The 15,286-nt window shown below is 52.5% G+C and overlaps 1 protein-coding gene across 1 annotated transcript; it reads right to left on the bottom strand.

The window, feature by feature from the left end:
* Positions 1 to 514: 514 nt before the first annotated feature.
* On the bottom strand, positions 515 to 4,223 carry HER10_EVM0012570 (uncharacterized protein). The gene is made up of 2 exons (XM_035481963.1): positions 1,899 to 4,223; positions 515 to 1,846 (listed from the first exon to the last, which is right to left on the bottom strand). The coding sequence occupies exons 1-2, from the start codon at positions 3,240 to 3,242 to the stop codon at positions 1,715 to 1,717; spliced, it is 1,476 nt and encodes a 491-aa protein (XP_035336679.1). The 5' UTR covers positions 3,243 to 4,223; the 3' UTR covers positions 515 to 1,714.
* Positions 4,224 to 15,286: the final 11,063 nt, after the last annotated feature.

The following is a 15,286-nucleotide window of genomic DNA, read 5'->3' as shown; positions in this document are numbered from 1 at the left end:
TCCTCCGCCAAGGCTTTCGCAGGTTGCACTTGGCAGCGGCCCTTTCCCTTCTTCTTCTTCCCCCGGAAGTCTCGGTCGGGTGCAAGACAAAAAAAGACGGACGGAACCTTCAGACGGAGAACTGGCAGACACCCACCCGGCGCCCGTCAGTCCCGTCGGGTTCGTTGATATAAAGTTATATCAAAAAAAGAAAGCAATACCGGTACCAAAGCGACTGAGATGACTTCATCGTCCGGGGAGGGGGTTCTCCACAGCCACCGGACACCGCGCGTCCGGCCGCCCGGAAAGGCCAGTCCCCAACGTTCCCAGGCAAAATGATGGGGGGTTTACCCATGTGCGGGGGATCCACTTCTTCCCGGTACTCAGATCTGGCCCGGCGCCCGCCCCATTCCCAGATCTTGAAGCCGCGGGAATTTTCTTACGGCCCCCATGTTTGCCCTCAATTCGTCATCGGGTCCAAGGCACAACCACCACCACCATCCCCTAAACTTCATCTGCAAAGTCATCTGCCAAGCTGTGATATATAGAGAAAGTAGAGTTTAGCAAAAGAGGACCTCTCAGCAAATGATAAAACCCACAGAGCAGTTGTCCCACGAGCAAGCGTGGCTGTAGACAACTCTATACTGCGCCCCGGCTCTCTGGTAATGCCCACCTGTCATCGTAAAAAGGCAAAGTAAGGCATCGTGGCTTTGCGTATCCCCACGATGCAATAGATCCAGCAATATGCTTCTGTGGTTCCTACCACGGATCAGCCTGTGCCCGGGACGTGGAACAGGTGACCGACCATCCGCACAGGCGGTCTTTGCGGACCGCCCAGACTGCCAGACCCAAGCAAAATTCATGGCAAAGAGTTGTGAGCACACAGACAAGAGCAGTCACAGAGACGATCACGCCCAAGGATGCCGCTCCCTCTTTGCTTTGTTCATTAAATTTTTCTTTCTTTAGGTCTTTGGCTCAGAATACAGCCACTCACTATAGGAGCAAAGCGAGTGGACTAGAGAGTTTGCTGCTGGGAGACCACACGATCAATCCAGGACATTTGATTCTGGCAAATGTACGGGACACATCGGTTCCATAGCCCGCACACGCATGCAGTCTCCCAAAGACGTCGTTCCCAAGACCGATGCATCATGGCCTATGCATCCGGTCCTTACCGATTTCTCCCGTCTCTCAACCATCCCACCGAGCCTCTTCCCCTGAGGCTCAACCAAGTCCATCTTCCGTTTCCAGGTCGTGAATGCCCTTGCGCATCTTAAATCCGTCGCTCATTATAGCTTCATTCCATGGGGGCTTGAGGACTGCTGGCCAAATCAATCCAGAGATGTAGTGGGCCTGGCTCTGTAGCGTAGTTCTGCCGGTGCCCCGTTCCAAAGACGGGGGTGTCATATGTACGTTGAACAGTAGGTTGTTGTGGTGTAAGCAGCATGGGAGGGTGAAACGCCAAACGCCGATGCTCGCAATAACAAGGTCGCATGGGGGTGTCGTAAAATCGTCAGGTAAACAAGTGTAAAAGGGTGTGAATCGAAGCAGGCTGAAAGAGGGAGTCAAAAGACCGCCGGTTGACGCACGCTGTCTGTGCAGACGCATTGTTCTATCGTTGTGCCGGGTTGGAAAATTCCGGTCATTGCTGTTCCGCCGTTGAAATGAATTGTTGAAAGTCTTGTTGACAATAAAGAAGCTGTCCACCGTAGTAGTTCCAAGACGAGGTCGTTATTCAAAGGCCCTCTTCACCAGCCTTGCAGAGCTTGATCTCGCGTCCCCACTCTGACTTAAGGACCTGGGACGCAGTAATGCGACGGGTGGGATTAGGATCCAAAATCGAGTATATCACGTTCCTACAGCGCGCCTACAGACTGTTAGTTTCTGGACGATACTATGAGCACACCAGATAGACTTACTCTGTGCAAGGACTCAATCGGTCCGTAGCCCTCCTCGTCGCGACGACCTTCCAGGTATCTAGCATAGAATTCGTCCTCGTCTTTGCGGGCAACGCGCCAAAGGTGGCGACCGGTACGCATGGCCATGTAAATGACACCACAGGCCCAGACATCGACAGCGCGGGCGTCGAATTCCTTGTCTGTGTACTCCTCGGGCGCAATGTAGGGAGCAGAGCCACAGAGGCCGGAAACCATGTGAGGGTCCGTCTCCCAGGCCATTCTGAAGCACTCGCCGTTACCAAAGTCTGTAATCTTCAAGCCACCACGAGTAGTGAGCAGCAGGTTCTCGGGCTTCAGATCGCGGTGGGCAACACCCATCTCGTGGAGGTACTCCACACCACGCATCATCTGCTTGAAGTAGCAATCCGCCTCCTGAACCTCCAACTTGCCGGCTGAGAGGACGAGAGTGTACAAATCACCACCGGCGCAAAACTCCATGACTTCGCAGTAATCTCCCTTGGCGTCCTTGAGCAAATCCAGAGTGTGAATAACGTTGGGGTGACGCAACGACGAGGAAATGCAAAACTCGGCAGTCAGTCGCTTGCTGTACTTCTTCTCCGTCTCCTCTGGGCGACGGCGGAATTCCTTGACGGCGAAAAGTCTTTCTACTCCATTCTCGACCTTCTTGTGGGATATCCTGACGATTCCAAAGGCACCACGGCCTACAACCTCCTGACATTTTCCGTACTTTTCTACAAGAGTGGTCGTTGCATTTGGACCGTTCTTCTTGTCGCCAGCCATATCCTCCTTCTCGGCCTTGAGCGTGTCGACCCAGTTAGAGACGAGCGACAGGTCGTTTTCGGCGTGCTCTTGCTTCTTGCCGATGAGGGTACGCCACATGTCGGAGAGCTTCTCCTGCCTGCGACTTGACTTGAGGTGGTGCTCGTGGCCACCTTGCAAGTCCGGGCTCGCCATGAATCGATGAAGGTCTTTTACGGGGGGTTTTGCGGGTTTGCTGGCTGGTTTCTCGGGGACTTTCTCTGCGGTGGTGGTGGATGGTTTCCTGCTGGGAGGTTGGGGCTTGTCGCTGCCATTAAAGCTGGAGCCGCGGGGTCGATGGGGAACCTCAATAGCGTTTCGGCTGACGTCTTTGGTCGAGAACATGCGCGTGAGCTTGTCCTTCATGGAGGGTTTCTCGGCAGGTTTCGGCAGGGCGTCGTGGGACGAATTGCCGTTGGTGAGGGACTGGCCATTTTGCGGGGTCAAACGCGGCGATTTTTTGCCGTCAGACTTGACTGAGGAAGGTTTGGAACTGGCCGCCGAGGCGGTTGTTGGGCTCGCCATAGCGGGGGATGCGGAAGGCATGAGCGCGCAGCAGGTTTGTTTGGTGGGCGAAGGTTCGTTCGGAGGGGTCCTGGTGGTAGAGCGAGAGAGACAGAGAGGGTAGACGGGACGGAGGCGGTATATACGCGAAAGCGAACCGACGGCGGATGACCTATCGCCTCTTTCTTGGTCTGTCCTTCTTTTTCTTTTCCCCTTGTTTGACTGTTGTCTCTCTTGGTTCCGGCTATCGGTGACGCAGGCAGGCCGCAGATGGGTGTCAGCCGCAAGGGAAGCGTGGGTGCAGTGCAGCTGGCAAGAATGAACAGCTATGCACAGCAGGGCGGGTTGCTGGAGGGGCAGCAGCGACAGGTTATGCAGAATTGGCTGGCTGGTGGTGGTGGTGGTGGGGGTAAAGTCTGCGACTCAAGCAATTCTTTGGACTGTCTGGTCTGGTCTGGTCGAGTCGAGTCGAGTCGAGTTGGGCCGAGTAAGACTCGGGAGTGCCGTCGAGTGTCGAGGCTCGGGTCTGACAAGGGAAAAAGGGCTCGCTGTGGCGCAAAGAACGCCTCGGCGCAGTGGGAGGGCTCGGGCCCAAGTAGACGTGACTCGCAGGGCGGACAAAATAGCAGACCTGTTTCAACCCCCTTTTCTTTCTAATTTTGTCTCCGTGGTGAAAGGTGGGAGTGAAGGTGTGTGTGTGTGTGTGTGTGTGTGTGCTATAGGTGGTATTCAAAGTTTTTGAGAGAAGAAGTCGGAAGGGAAGGTAATAAGACGAAGAAGATGGGATGGGCGTAGGGATTAGTGTATTATGTAGGTGTGTGAGAGAGAGGGACTACAGGAATGGGAACCTGAGCAGAGGCGGTCGGAGCGAAAAAGCGAAAGAAAAAAGTCTGGCCCCAGCAGGCGACAGCGGCGGCGGGTAGCGGTCTGGTGGTAGACAACGCGTAGGCGGGCGGCGGGCGAGCGAGCAGTCAATAATACCAGAGAAATTGGGAGGGGACGGAGGTGAGAGGGGGGAAGAAGTGGAAGCCAAGGGGGGGAGTGGAGGGAAGAGCAAAAAAAATACAGCGGGACAGTCAGGTTGCGACAGCCGGGCATGTGGTGTTAGTGAATACTGCGTAGGTGGTGGCCTGGTGAAAGTAGAGCAAGGTAGCGTAGGATGTGTAGCGTCTTTTGAGGTAAAGTAGGGTCAAGGTGGGGCCCTGGCGAGGGAAAGATTGGATTGCCCTGCAGCTCGGTGCAGTTGAGGAATTTGAGACCTCAGGGCAGAATGCAGACGGGCCCCGAATGGACTGGCGAGGACCACAACACAACTACCTACCCTAGGTACCTTAGGGCCGGAGGTGAGAGTTGATAGGTGAGGTGAGGTGAGTGAGCTGGGAAGTGAAGTATACTTGGTACGGATACCATGAGCTAAGGTACCTGACCTGACCTTACTGGAGCTGTGAAAGCTAAGGTAAGGAAGGTACTAGCCATGGCCTGCAGAAAGCAGAAGGGCGAGAAGCAGCAGAATGGAGACTTGGAGACATGGGATCCTCCACTCCCTCCACTGCGCTGGTACTGGTACCGGTACCGCTCTAGATACTGGCACTGCTGTTAGCTCCACGCAGGTGATCGGGGTGATTGACAAGTACTGCTAGGTTATTATTGCTGCTTTGCTTTGCGTCGCCGTCGAGTGGGTGGTGTCGCTTTCGCTGAGGGAAAAAAAAAACAATACAACAGGCAGCGGGCGGCGGGTGGGCGGTGTAAGCGAAGTGAGTGTGTCGGGGCCGGTCGCGAGCTTCCAGGTTCCTACGCCGTAAAAATGTACCGATACAAAGCTACTCAGCACGGCTGTACGACGAGCAAGGTACCGTATTCAACACGACGTAGAGGAGCAATAAGCTGTTCCAGGGAGGAGGGCTGGAAAAAGGCTTGTTCTCGTTGTTGTTGCTGTTGCTGTGCTGGTCAGCAGTCACCGCCTAAACCGAACTTTGATCTGTCAGCAAACTCCCCCCACGACTTGACTGCCCTTTTCCTTTCTTCGCGGCTTGCCTGCTCTGCATCCCCGTCGTTAAAAGGGTGGCAGAAAAGTCTGGCCTGCTTCCGTTTACTGCTCGGCACCAGACCAGTCGTGGACTCGTGGTCGGTGTGACTGACTCCCGTGTGTGGTCCTCGATGGAACAAGGCCGAAATTACACACCTCTTTGGTAATCCAGTCCAGTCCTTAATGTCACTTGTAGCCCGCCTGTAGACTGTGGTACACTGGTACTATGGATTACCAAGAGCAAATCGAAAGGAGAGTGCGAAGGTCCGAATTGCGACCACGGTACGGCCTAGGCTCTAGCACTTTCGCGTTGCCTTGGTCAAGAACTGCGCCAGCCCACTGTACAAGTTGGCAGTTGCCTCGCACGTAGACAAGGACCTTCATCTTCCAGGTTGTCTCCTTGGCTCGGCCCTGGGTGTGGTAAAGGTGGTGGAAGATAACTGCAAAGGTGGCGCGTGAACTGCTTTTGGCTTCAGGGTGGTTTGTTCGCCATCCGTGTGGAGAGATGCCTCCTGAACGCGCTTGTAAGCTGCAGTCGGCTCGCCTTTCTTGTCACCTTTTTGCTGTCTATTACTGTAACAGTTTGGAGGGTTTCCAGCTAATCTGTCAAGCTTCCCAATGTTACTCCGAACGGCACCTTGGCCACTCCGCTGTTGCTGTTACGATTTGGTCTAGCCTCCGATGGATCAAGGGGCTACTAATAATCAAGTGAGTGATATTAAGGGCATGCCAGAAAAACTTTTCCCACTTGAAAAGTATGCTCGCAAAGTGTGAGTGTCTGGTAGTTTTTTATCTCGTGTTTTTTCTCTTTCTTCCAGAATGTGGCGTAGGTATTCGTTTCCCGTTTCGACGGAGACTACCCGATCCCTCAAATTGGAGTGACGGGGGCAGTGACCAGGGGCAGGGCTGAGTTGTTGAGCCAGAATCTGTCTTTGATGGGAAAGAAAACGCTCAAATATGTACCGAGGTAAGAGACCAAGATACAAAATGGGTTGCTGACAACCAGATAGCTACTTACACAGACTAACACTAGAAACAGGTACGGATACATCAATGGCAGCCAGTGTTGGTCAGTACATCTCCATAATAACAGAGAGAAAAAAGTCCGTCCATCTGTCACTCTGGTGGGAAACCCACCACAACCACCACCGCCATGCGCAGTGCGGATACAGAGCGGGAAGCAGGCAGGCAACAGATGCAGTAACAATAACGTAGCTGCATCGGACGGGGTCTCTGATGAGTGGACCAGGCGTGGGCAGAGACACCAAGATAAGGTTAGGTCAGGTTAGGGTACGAGAGGCACAACTTACAAGACCTTTGTCTACAAGGTTCAATGAGACTTCGGAATCCTTGACGTGGCTTCCGATGAGGATCCCTCAGGAACGGCGCTTCCGTACATGACCGATGGAAATGGCGGGATCAGGTAAACGACATGCAAGACGCGCAGCCCTGAGGGTCTCTCTGCCATGTCTGCCTCTCTGGCCAAGTCGAGCTCCGTCCACAGTGTCTCGTCTTTGGTGCTGCAAATCGACTAGTTTGAGCCACGGAACGGGGTGACGGAGTGACGGGGGCTTCTGCCCGCAACATCAGTCCGCCGACTGGACCATTCGGCTGCCGGAAAGCCTATGAATGGAGAACCAGAGTACATACGCATTTTTGATCTGGGGCAAGATGCAGACCAGGGACGCGCCGGTCAAGGGGTGACTTGTCCTTGACTAACAAACATGCCCGTTTTACCTATGCTGAACTATTTATTACTCTTGGGTTTGTCAGTCTTGTGTATTGGTATCCGCCTTGTGGTCAATACGTTGCTTGGCTGGCTCCGGTACGTCGTCTTCGAATTCAATACCCATCTCCGTCATCTCCAGAGTACGCTTGTGGTTGTGCATTAACCAGGCTCAGGTACGGAATACGTGAGGTGCTTTTTATTAGCCATGGCGGAACGCCCGTGTCTGGCGCTCACTCATTGCCCGCGGCCACATCGTAGAAAAGACCCGCGGCCTGCGGTGGTGACCGTCTTTGATAATCCGCAGCTTGCGAGAAAAGAGCCTGACATAAGCAACAGCGTCTGCTGACAGCGCTGCAACACCAAGGTACTCCGTACTTTGAACCACAATTGGACGAAGCCCTACGGCCCCTGCCAGCTGCCAGTAGCTTGCTGCTGCGGATGGAGTCGGCTTGTGGCGATGGTCGTCGTGTCATTACGTAGAAAGGCATCGATCATTCCTCCAAGCAGGACCTTCGCCTGGCTCGAGGGCGGCATTGCCAGCGAGGCAGCTTATCAATTTCCGATTGAAGAGAAGGCAAGCGCAAAGATGCCGTGCCAGTTGGCATGATTGTCCCTGGCGTGCGTGTGTGCCTTGGTGCGGGCTTGCGAGGTAAGGTCAACAGCTGGAGGAGCCGTCTGCCGTGGACGCCGGCTTAGCGGCCGTCGCGACTCAATGACCACATTGTCTGGGATGTCGTGTGTAGGGGCACATGTGTCAAAGGGCATGGATAGTCAAGCTTCCCGGATTTTGCTGTGCGGTTTGATCGATGACATGGAAGGCAGGGCGGTGCCGTGCAGGAAGTCCAGCCCTTGTGTGGTCGAATCGGGACCCGCCAAGACGACATCTGCAAAGAGAAAAGCGGCTTTGCGAACGGCAGTGGACAGGGCATGGCTGGCTGCGTCCTGGCGCGAGGTAATGTGAGATTCAAGATGCGACTGCGGGCCAAAGCCGGAGGGGCATCGGCGAGTGAGCACCCACACAGCATCTTTCGGAGCCCTGTTGGCGCACTTTGGAGGGGTTCGCTTCGCAGGGTTAGAGCCTTAGAGTCGAAGGCCAAGACGGGGTCTGCACAGGGTGGACAAGGGCCGTCGTGTGGACTGTGTGCAAGTCTTGGAATGTCTTGGACGACCTCATGGCGTGTGACAGGATTCGCAGAAGAAGCTTGATGGGATTTGTGTGAGAGGGAGAGACAGAGAGAAGGTTCCGTATGTGTTTTGTTGGTTCTGAATGCATGGGCAATTGGTGAGAGCGATTGGCCGACAATTCGTACCGTTGGCCCGTTGTCTTTTTTTTTTTTTTTTGCTTGTATTACTTTCTGTTCTGTGGTTTTTCTCTCTCCATCTCTCGCCCCTCAGCTCGGCTTATTTCGGTACTTCAGAGTTTGTGTGAGGTAAAAATTCGAGAAGGGGGAAACGAGAAATGGCGACGAAAAAAAAGAGGTGAAGAAAAAAAGAACGTCTCCAGGTACGTCTGCGATGTAAAAAGAAGGTATGGGAAAAGAGTAAAAAGGGTAGGTACTCGAGTACGTGGCTTCCTGTGTTGAAGGCAGGTCCTCTTTCCTGCAGACGCCCAGTATCGCGACAAGCGCCGTACTGTCAAAAGATATTAGCCGCATGCTTCCCCCGCACAGTGCCTGCGCAAGCCGGTGACGTTTGCAGGTGCGGGATGAGTACTTGCAGGCCAAAGTAAGCAAGGCCCAGGAAATACCAAGCCGGCAAGAGGTACCGTACCGTTCTCCGTTCTATCCTCTACCTACCTACCTTACTACGTATGTACCTCATAGTAGGTATTTCCGTTGTTCTCCATTCTTCATCGGCCCCAGAACGAGAAAGTCTCCCCTTCCTTTTTATTTTTATTTTTCTAAACTTTACCCCTTGTACAATGCTATGGCCTTGTTGGCATGTTTCTCTTCATTGTTTATCCCGTCCTTTCTTACTCATTTGCCGCAGTTCGCAGTATTAATCCCTCTCGTTTGCAATCTTGGCTTTTCTGTGTAGTTGGTCCGGTCTGACTCTATGGATGACCCCGTTGTCTGTTCTTGCCTTTTACTTACCTCGTACTCTCAATACGTAGTTACATTGTATTACAAAGATGTGAGAGATGGAAGATCATGACCATCCGCACTGATGACAATGACCACCACATTCAGATCTCGAAATTGGGAAATTCGGAAATGGAAACCGCCGCTTCTCCAATCATGTGGAGCCTCCCAACCAGACCGCATTGAATCTCGGCTTTTCCCTTTCGCTACTTGTCTCCCCGACTGCACCGTTCGTACCCTGAACCCTCTCGCATCTCCAAACTTCCCTCCTACTCGCTGGCAAGTCGTTGGCCGTATGTGCTTAACTACTCGCTAGCCGCTGCTGCACGCAGCGTAGTCCTTGCCGTCTCAACAACACGCCGCTCTTCCTTCTCCCGTCCTCCATCACCCTAGGTCGTGTGACTCTCAGTCTTGAGACTAAGGTAGGAGGCTTTCGGGTTTGTCTTGAACTGCGCAACCACACAAGCCATGGAGCCCCCATGCACTTGTGTAACGTTTCTTGGCACCCACTCCTTGCCTTCTCATCCTCCATCTCATAATCTCATTCTCAGCAATGAGCTCATTGTCTCCCCATTCTCCTTCATCCACACCATTGGCTCGCTATCAACTGTCTACCCCATTCCTCGCCATTAACCCTCCGCTTCCTCGTCGCCGACATCCGCAACTCCATGCCAGTGTTCCTTAAGTCTAACCAGCCTCAACCCTCTTTCTCCCGCTCTTGTTTTGTCATCCCCAGATACACTTCACTTGGGGTTGCAGTTCAAAACACTCGGGTGAGACCCAGTTGAAGCGCCCCCAGGCCTTGCCGTCTGCATACTTGCCTGAATAACCCAGGGGATTGGTCTACAACTCCGACGCCCTGCCTCCAAGCCTCCAAGAGCCTCGGTTTGGTGCCTCTTATCCGTGCTAATAAAGTCGTAAAAGATGTCTCCGTACCTCTCCGCAAATCACCTCCGTGAGCCCACATGGTTGTTGCGGCCCATGCACCATGAGCCATCCCCTTTCGCCTGTTGCATGCAGTGGTGCCGCCGCACTCTGTCAGTACTTTAGTCGGACATGCGGCAGACACGAGCAATCAGAGACGTGTCAACACAAGACGAACATGCCAGCACCCGTTCCAGATTGCCGGTACGCTCGCATCGTCTTATTGCCCATGGGCCATCTTGCGCTCGCTAAGGCGGTACATTCTGCCCCCCTTCCACCGGCCCCTCGCTGCCGTCTTATGGCTTCACTTGTGAACAGAGACACACGCAAGCAGGCAGGCAGACAATAGTACCTACTTGCTCGTACAGACATGATCCTGCCACCACTTGGGCAACGCGACCACAACACACAACACTCCACTCCTGCCTTTTGTCTTTCCGCTATGAGGCATTTCCAATCCATGTCTTTCAGCCCCCTCATTGACTACTCACATAGTAACTGCAATAACTCAATTCGACTCGTCTTTCCGATACTGTTGCCGCGCCCGTTTCTGTGCCTCTTCTCCGGGGACTGGCGCAACTCTCGGCTTTCCTCATTGGCTCACACTAAGACTTGATTCGACATTCTTCTGCTTGATCCATTCTCCAGATGACCTGCAGACTAGCTCAACCAAACGCGCCGGGTGTCACTTTGATTCTCTCCTAGCTACAGCAGCCATGTTAGTTGCAGAGCTGTCCAACCATCAACGGCCTCGGAGGTCAGAGCTCTCTCTCTCTGTGTCACTCTATGCCCTTCACACCCATTTCTGCCAAGCCTATTTTGTGGTTGCTGGCCCTGCCTCTCATATACATACTTACCTGACGGCATGTGAGGTTGAGTTGGGTGTCTGCACGACTCTGCAGGACGAACAATAAGCATGGGATAGCTGCAGCTGGCGGCCTCTTAATTGCGGACCTCTGCCCCAGGCTCCTCTTCCTACCCGGCTCGGCTTGCTTGGCTTGGCTTTGCAGCTCTCATTTCATCCCATGAGCAGTAGCTGCTGCAGTCTGCAGCACCAGCACCAGCACCAGGACGACTTCCCCTCACCGTCTCGACAGAGTTCCACGGCCTCGAGCGGTTAATTCACTTACTCCTTCCTGGAAAAGGCTTGGCACCGTCCATTCGGGGAAACTGGAAACCGGGGCAAGTGGCCGAAAGACACAACCTTGAGTTCCACACTCAACCGAAAGTCCGCAGACCACGACAATCGACCCATTTCGGGCGTAGGCGAGCGAGTAGACGCCGCGCGGGGAAGAACCAGGAGGATGCCCTGGTATTGGTGCCAAGAACAAATCACTTTTCCAATCGTCCTCTGACTAGGCTCAGTCAGTGTATGCCGGAACTGGCTTCTCGTCCATAGCGTCGTCATTCCATGTGCCCTCACCCCCGCGTCAGGCGGTCCTTTGGCGCGAAAGACAGCATGCGCCTCTCGGATGTCCCAAGAAGAAACACTGCCGTTGATATGTTTGACAACAAAATTCTGAACATGAACGTCACCACCTCCAGTGCGTTCCAACGGAGCCTACGTACGTAGCCTCAGTTATCATACCCTCTTACATCCCAGCCGACAGATTGGCGGTGATGTAGACACCACCTCACCTCACTTCACCTTGTAAAACCAGGCGAACCTCGTGCAAACAAGCTCGCAGCTCAGTGGCTCATTTCGTTTACCCAGCAATTCGGCGCATTTTATGAGTACTGGTGTCACGCCAACACGGCGGCACCCTCCCGCTCTGCAGTGCTGCACCAAGCCGCCCGGCAGAAACGTCAGCCGGAACTGTTGGCGAGACATGTGCCGCGGCTGGCCACCTACACGGCAAGGTATCAAGATTTCGGTCGTCTCTCTCTCTCTTCCTTGACAGACCTCTGCAGAAGGGATATGTCGTTTGTCTGACCCCAGTCGTCGCGTCCCGATGGAGCTATCTGGCGGGATTGGCTCAAACGGTCTCGCCCTCACGCTCGATTGGCTATTCCAGCTAATCGACACAACGTCTGGTGCAACTTGAAGATGCATCCCAAGCTTCCCGAGAATCCCATCCCCCATCCCGTTCCCCCTTCTTAGTGCCCACAGCAACCCCACGGGTACCTGAGGTGTTCGTCGGGACTCACTAGTCAGCCCTACTGCGATCATGTAGAGCTCCGTATCTCACGCGCCTGTGACCTTTTCTCCCCCTTGTTGATTCTTATCTTTCCTTTCGTCACCACAGAAGGAGCAGTGAACGAACGGAGTGGACCGTCGCAAGCCGCTGGGCCTGACCGGTCCGGTCAGGGGGTTGGTTTGCCGGGGGCTGGCGGGACAGAGCGGTGAGCGCAACCTCCGTCGCGTTTCCGCTCACCCTTTTCCCCCAGCAGTCGCCTCCCGTGGCGAAACTCGGTGCGATGAAAAGAGATTTCGATGCTTGATAATCGGACTTTTGTCATTCGGTGTGCTTTGGATACCTACAATTTCAGCACGTGGCAAGCCAAGAGTTACTTCAGGGGGAGGGGGGGTTGACATGGTGGTCGTGTTCGAATAGGCCATTCCGCCTTTCAGATATAAAATGCCTGTCTCATCTTTTATATCAGTTCTCATGGGTGCCATGGCGCCATGCACGCGAGAACAGAGAGCGCTGGTGATTGGGTTCGGCTAAAGCTTATCCTGTTCTTCACATTGTCTCAATATCCCGTCTCGTGAGCCTCTATTCTCACTTGTCAAGTTTTGGAGTGGTGTTGCTCTCGGGCGAATGCGGACTTCTCTTGGTCCTCCTGTAGACAGATATGACGAAGGAGGGATCAAAAACATGCAATGTTTCTCAACAATGTGTGTAGCAGCCGACGAACGACACATTCAGAAGGCTAGGTAGGTAGGTATCAGGCTGTCTTGAACTCAGCTGGAGCTGAGGTGAGACCTTGTAGTTTTGGTAAGCTTTGTGGTTGGTGTGCTGAGACACTGTGAGTCCTCTGAGTGAGTGAGTGAGGTGTGGTGCAGGTGCCGTACATTCCTTTGTTTTCAGCCGCATCGGGTGCGGCTGGTATGTTCCTCCTCGTCATGGGCAGGAAACAAGACGAGGTGCGCACCAGACCGTCCCTTTTGAAATGCGGATCGGGTCTTGACTTGTGCTGCTGAGGGATATGGTATTGGTGTGAGCTCAGAGTCAGCCACGCTTAGACTTCATTTTTTTCTTTGCTTAAAAGTATGTGACAATAAGTCGGAATTGTTGGCGTTCGTGGGAGCGGTTGTATATCTCTCGACTGGCCCGGCTGGGTTATGACCAGTGCGGTTTGTTATTCTAAAGTCTTAGAACAATAGAGGTGAGCAATACGTTTATTTAATCAACGGAGGAACTGACAGAGCCACCCCTCAGATCTTGATGTCTCAGTTTGGTACTTATGCAACATCCAGATGTCTGAAAGGCAGATGGTTGACATATGATCTGAGCTTCTTATGAATCTGAGCCTCTTATGTTTATCGTTCTGAATACTGAAGGATATTGCCTTTCGGCTGTTGATCGTCTCTCTTGCGTGTTTCGAGATAAGTGCGACTGATAGATGGGAAGAATAACTTCGTAGGAGTTTTAATGTTGAGGAGATACACAGTGGTTTGACGTGCTATGTTGTTAATACAATTGTTGGCGGATTCCAATGAGCCAAGTGAATTGCATTGATCCAACCATATGACTCCAAGCAGACTTTGCTACCCTTTTCCGACGGATAACAACTTGAAGGGCTTGTTTGTTTTACGAAAGTAAGTCTCGGTCATGGGTTTCATGGACTTTGTCGATGGGGTCGTTCCGAAATGAGACTCTCATATGTCGTACAGGATATGGCATCTCTGTGAGACTAGATAAAATCTGCCATCGTGCTGTAGTTTACAGCGATCTGACTATGCCGATAGATCTTACAACTGCTTGGGAGATTTCCGAGCTCGACGCTACAAGCTCCATCATGGAAAAGAAGAACTAGCCCGCACCGTGTCGTAGGAACCAGAACCAAATTTCCATAGCGAACTTGACAAAGGCCTTCCAACTTCGTACCTATCCGTCCGCCGAGGCCGACAGTATCATAAAGAGCACCTGTCATCCAGGATGAAAAATTCATCCTTCAACTAGTCTCGTTCTATGGATTTGTATTTCATCGTCTTTGATCGCGAGAAATGTAGGCGTTTGATACTCCAAAATCAGAAATGATACGTGTGTTGAAATTGAAATAGACGCCGCTGGAGCTGGAACTTCCACCGGCCGCATTGCTGAAAGAGCTGACGGAGTAGTTGGTCATGTAGTACAGAGACACATCGATGTTTGGTGTGCCTTTACCCGCGTCCACCGACTTTTGTCTCGGTATTTTGCCGTCTTGCCGGCTGGTCGTAGTTGAGTCGTTCTAATTCTTTCGTGTCCAGGTCTACTTATTCAACAACATCAATGGTGAATGTAGGTCTTGCCAAACTTTTGACAGAGAATAACTCGACTGATCTGACTCGAATCTAGAGACGCATTGACAAGACCAGAGACCGTCAAGTTTTGCATCGTGCTCGAAAAGTCAGAACCAAAAGCCATAGAATAGACGTAGTAGAACTACAAGTCAATGATCTCTTCCAAATAAGACGCCAGTTCTTAGTGACATCACTTCCCACTCAAATGATACTTAGCGACTGACTTTCCAATAAAGAGCTCACTGCAGTTTTGAATAGGTTTCAAACGCATCTAGTACATACATACACGATTTCGACTTGGTTGCTAACCGTATTCCGTCATGGCGAAGCCATAGAAGCTGAATTCTCCTAGGGATGTCAACTTTCATCCCTGGCGACTTCATAACGACGTTCCAGTTTCCGCGAATGCTGGAACCCAGGCGCTAGTGGAGTCTTTCCGAGCCAGTGTGAGGTTGGAACCAAAAGTCAAGGGGGAGACGACAGATCTGACGTTCTTACTTGAGAGATAGACTGGTGCACGTTGCTCTAGAAAGAAAACTTAGCTTTGAAAGCCTGCAACCCAATGGTTGCTTGGTGTCATTAGACTTGTCTGGATAGAGGAGGAACACGATGGGAATGGGTTTGTCTCTTTTTTTTCTTCAAGGAAGCTAGAGCATGAGATTAACCTATGAGGGGAATGAAGCTACAGTCTGTCTTGCCCTGAACTACTTCTGCCGAATGAGCTGCAACTATCAGGTTGACAAGACTGTGCCTGGGTTTTCCCGTATGAGACATTTGGACTACATCTGAATGACACAGAGGTTGTAAGACATCAGACAGATGCAGTAGGCTGGAGCTCACATTTATTTCAGGTCAAATTCTCGGAGACACCAGCATGAA

Source organism: Colletotrichum scovillei, assembly GCF_011075155.1.
Source record: "Colletotrichum scovillei strain TJNH1 chromosome Unknown Contig00003, whole genome shotgun sequence".
NCBI lineage: Eukaryota > Fungi > Ascomycota > Sordariomycetes > Glomerellales > Glomerellaceae > Colletotrichum > Colletotrichum scovillei.
This window is presented reverse-complemented; position numbering and strand designations above follow the sequence as displayed.